This window comes from Quercus lobata, chromosome 10, assembly GCF_001633185.2.
Source record: "Quercus lobata isolate SW786 chromosome 10, ValleyOak3.0 Primary Assembly, whole genome shotgun sequence".
Taxonomy (NCBI): domain Eukaryota; kingdom Viridiplantae; phylum Streptophyta; class Magnoliopsida; order Fagales; family Fagaceae; genus Quercus; species Quercus lobata.
The window spans coordinates 53,252,156-53,257,293 of record NC_044913.1 but is presented as its reverse complement, the minus strand read 5'-3'; the positions used below and the strand labels follow the sequence as shown (position 1 = coordinate 53,257,293).

General features: G+C 30.8%; 1 protein-coding gene across 1 annotated transcript; it reads right to left on the bottom strand.

Moving 5' to 3' along the window:
* Positions 1-851: 851 nt before the first annotated feature.
* Positions 852-2,646, bottom strand: LOC115965908 (endochitinase EP3-like). The gene is made up of 2 exons (XM_031085210.1): positions 2,208-2,646; positions 852-1,427 (listed from the first exon to the last, which is right to left on the bottom strand). The coding sequence occupies exons 1-2, from the start codon at positions 2,605-2,607 to the stop codon at positions 1,018-1,020; spliced, it is 810 nt and encodes a 269-aa protein (XP_030941070.1). The 5' UTR covers positions 2,608-2,646; the 3' UTR covers positions 852-1,017.
* Between the last annotated feature and the right edge of the window lie 2,492 nt (positions 2,647-5,138).

The window sequence follows — 5,138 nt, the reverse complement described above, 5'->3', positions numbered from 1 at the left end:
CCAATTTATTTTCCTGGTTTAGCCTTCGAAATGGAAACAGTTTCTGTATGTGGGGGACATAGTTATCAAACTATACCAAGTATATTGAACCATCGTGAAAGTGGTATGGTGGCTCACTAGTTCAGCTTCAAGTCTTCAACCGTAAAGCAAATTGGTCCAATAGTTAAGATTTTTTTTTTTTTTTTTTTTTTTTTTTTGAGGAATAGTTGAGTTATTGGTTAACTGTTAATAGTATCAAAATAGTGAAAGGATGGAATACTAGACACACTTTTTAAAATTATACTGTACACACTTATCTGAATTATAGTGGGTAATGGATTGATAATATATAGCACAAAACTTAATCATCAATATCATACTGCTATAGCCTTCATCATCAATATCAAGTTCACTACAATTCTACCTAATGAATTATTGACGATACTAAAAAAAAAGAAAAAAAAATCCACTCATTTTTAGTGGCTAGCCTTTCCTTCATCATGATCACGTACACTCACACCAAACCAATGCCAATGTACGAGATCTGAGATCAATCCTCACCTATACCATAAACCAATTATTGTTTTTGTCTAATAATAAAGAGCAATCATCTGAAGTGGATGCCATAAATTTCAACTCTCTCAAAAAAAGAATTGAGAAATCAAAAAATTCTCTCATGATTTTAAAAGGTTAAAAATTTCAAATTTTGTCCATGATTTATATATATATATAAAGAGCAAGAATGTGTAGTGCAAGAAAATTGAGATACCCTTTTATGTAAGAATTCCATTGAAGGGTTCAACGACAACATAATGGGAAAAATAAATTTCTTTCATTCCTTACACTTCTTCTCTTGGACTAGGCAAGATTGATTCAAAGTTCTCATGTGAGAACAAAAAATTTTATTATCTAAGAGAGTTGGCACCCAACTAACTCTTTATCATTTTCATTTATTTAATACATAAGATCTAATATTCAGTTACAATTAAAGAAAAGAATTGTAACATGGTGAAAATAAAAAGTGTTTGTAAAAATATCCTAGCAAGAAAGATTATCACCAGGTGCAACACCAAATTGAGTACAGTACTGTTGGTAATACTGGATTCGAGACTGAACTTTACCAGGTTCTTTACCATCACATTCAACAGGACCATTAATAGCTCGAATTGTTGCTCCAAAACCTTGGCTTACAGATTGGTGAACATTGGTCATCCAATACCATAAGGCAGTCTTAAATGAGATATTCGCATCATTGGCAACAGTTTCAGGAGAGCCTAGCCCATCAAACTGATTTTCATTTCCAGCTGCTCCATAATTGTAATTCCAGGTTAGTTGAAGTGGTCCACGGCCAAAGTAACGTTTGCTAGGATTGCATGGATATTGAGTCTTGGTTGTGTCACAGTAGTTTTCCGTGGTTGGAACATCTCTTTCTTCTATATAGCATAAACCTGTCCAAACAACAACATTTTGCTTCAACTCTCAGGGATAAGTCCTTGCAAAAGACGTGTTTGCCTTTGGAAAGTCCAAAAAAGTAAAAAAATTTGGGTTTTCTTTTTTTAGGTGATATTTTTAGGTCAAACTTATAAATTTCCTCATTTTTTATTTACTGTAATTTCTTTTTGATGAAATTATTTACATTACTCTCAGAAAATAAAAAATCAATAAAAGCCATCTAATCGCACTATTATTATATAATTGTAACTTAAATACATGACTATTACGTACAAATATGCATGTCTATGATTTTATATGTATAATCATACATTCATACCATTCTATTATGAAATCTATATAAATATCTTTTATAAAGTTATTGTTTGTTTAAGATAATTTATTTTTATTGCCTTATTTTGCTTAAAATGTTTATTATGGTAAAAAAAGGGTTCTACATGATTAAAGTAAAGCTCAAAAAAAAAAAAAAAAAAATTGTATTTTCATCTTATTTTCATTTTCAAACTTCGGAAAACCAATGTTGCCTTTTTATTCTCTGATGAGGTTTGTTAAACTAAATTGTAATTTGATAAATCATATTAATTAAACAACTTCTATATAACATTTATAGTCTTATTTTTGGGATAGAATATATCATTTATAGCCTGTAACAAAATAAATTAATTGGAGGAAATATTATCTATAGAATAGGCGACAACCATAATTGCTTATTAGTATTATATATGTTTCTAAATAATTGTATAATAACAAAGTTAGAGAGAGGATCAAGAACTTACTTCCAGTCTCATGTGTGGCATGGGCAAAGAAAGCTGCAATCTCACGTTTACCATCATCACTAGAACCAGACTTGGCAAACTGATTATAAGAATTAAGAGCATCAAGAAATGCTGCTCTTGTGTAGAAGCTCTTTCCAGGACAATCTCCTTGGGCCTGGTTAAGTATCCCATTGAAAAAGCCTTCTGTCACAATATCAGGGACTGAAACATCATTAGTAGTAGTTGTGGTACAAGGTCCTGATTTGCACCCCTCGCCACAGTGTTCAGCAGTAGTGCCACAAAAGTCAAATTTGCTGCAACATTCGTTTGCAGCACAATTACAAGCACCCTTCACATTTACTGCTAGGATTCCAACTATAACGAGAGTTAGCAGACCCTTTTGTAAACTAAGAGCAACCATTTTCTTAATGAAGTTTGAGGAATATGTAAAATGTGTGAGATGAAGAGTTAGGTTGTGATATGTATTTATAATGCAACGTAGGGTGAGAAATATCTATTTCTTTAATGAAGATATTTCTTTGATCATGTAGAAAAGTAAAAGGCGTGTGAGTTATAGGTCAAGGTCTCTGTCGACTTTGACTTGTCGAAAGCGTAGCTAGTTTTTCTTCTTATATACCGTCAATACGATAACGCGTTAATAATGGGCCAACTACCAGTGCCGGCCAGCCATCTTAAAATTTTGGGCAAGTAAATTAGACTGCTTTGCCTTGAGGTTTATTGAAGTAGAATTTTTGCATTCACAACATTTTTACATTTTTACAGTAAGTTTAGTAGTGTAAATTTAATTTTCTTGCATTTGTGTTTGGTTGTAGGGTGAAAAAATTAAAAGATGAAAATTTTATTTGTTTAGTTGAGAAAAAAAAAACGTAAAATAAAATTGGTATAAATTTATAATTATGTTATTGTTTAATAAAATAAAAAAATTAACATATTTTTTTTTTAGTAAATTTGTTTTTTTATCACTAAACAAATAATAGTAGTCATGACCTTATCTTTGAACCGATGCCCAGCATATTCAGAACCATATCTTGTCTTGTATAAGAATTCTTGTATTAGGATTTTTGATTCCATCTTTATTTGTATTTTATGACTTACGTCGTTGACAAGTAATTTTCAATGTCAGGACTCAAGAGGGACAATATACAAGGTCTTGCCGCCGCGTGAGTTACGACCAGATTAAATGAATGCATGTAACCAATATGCACAAGTTCTTTACATGCAGAAATTTAGGCGTTGATACAGGTTTGTTACTTCATACCCTATTGTCCTAATTGAAAAGTTAAACTTGCTACTGCCAAATATATATATTAATATATATATATATATATATATAGCAAGACTTTATAGAATGAAAATAAAAAATAAAAACCAATTACATGAATAGTCTTAGCCATGTGGCAACCAACTAGCCAAAACATTGCTCTTCTAATAAAACTTAGATATAAAAATCATAACATCTTAAACCGACTAGTTCTCAATTGAAGAAATCTTGGCCATAGATGACTTTAGCTAAAACCATGGAAATTACCTTTGAATATGAAGCTAATACATAAGATATTTAAAAGCTTTGAGCGTATCTTGCAAGCTAGCAAGGGTCTCCTCCAACCTTAATTTACATTCAGTGCTTTGGATAGCTAGGGATGCTAGCTTGAAAGAACCCCTGTTACACGACTTTGTAACAGAGTGTTTCTCAACTTTTGAAACTATGCAGCGATAGCAAGGCCTCATGAACCCATAGATCAGCCAACAAGATACTCTCATATAATTGAGTTTTAATTATTGTTAAAGACCAAAGTGCCGTAAATCATAATGTTTTATGAAAAAAGAAAAAAAAACTGTTGTGAGTTGGATATTACGTTATCTGCTAGTTTTTTTTTTTTTTTTTTTTTTATAAATTCGGGCCAAGTAGAAGTTAGAATCCTATATTAAAGTAGTTCTGGGAGAGGTCAGGGTAGGCAATTGCCCCCTCTTTTATGACTTTTTCGGTAGGAGAGAGTAATAGAGCGATGCAGATTGCAAGATGAAGAAAGACCACGACTTAATGGAAAACATTTGAAAGAAGCATTATTTCGGGTTGATGTGGCTACACATTGCTTCATTTTTCTTTTTCTTTTTTTTTTAATTTAACTTTTACGTTTAAATGTTATAATTTTTTTGAAATTCGTATTAAATCAAATAATTGATAAAAAAAAAAAAAAAAAAAAAAAAGTTATTAGGATAGGAATCATTTGTTGCTTAAAATTTAAAAATTTGAGGAATATAAAGGTATATATGATGTCGCATTATATTTAACTGTTTATATCATGTAAAATCCTTTATTTTAGACATCTTTACTAGATTGCTTCAAGAAATGATAGAGTGAGATTTGAATCTAGGATTTATCTAGACTTTCCATTAGAAATATCATAAAATGCCAATCAATTAAGTTACAAGGTTTTTGATGTGAATTTTGTTAAAATTAGTCGGTAACTCGTGCAATGCATAAAAAAATTTAACTGAATATGATTTTCTCTCTTTTTTTGTTTCAGTCTAAGTATGACATTTATGATTATGGTAGCTATAGACAATTATTAAGTATTTGCATATTGTTAGGTTCTAAAAATTTAGAACAATTGACAAGTTGTGAATATAAACTTGTCTAGATATAAATCTTAGAGTTTATAAGGTAGGGTTTATTAGACATTACACAAGGTGTTACAAGTCAGAACACAAGAATATACAAGCTACAAAAAGAAGAATTTGAAACATGCCAGATTTGACCAATCGAGACTATGGTTTGATTGGTTGATGCAAATTCTGCAGATTTTAATTTCAGCCCACTTCTCATTAAGCCAACTGAGTGATTAGGGTTTTAGATCTATTTCACATAGTATTTAAAGGAAACCCTAAGGTACGTTTTAAGAAGACTTCAGAGGAGCTCTTGTGAGATCT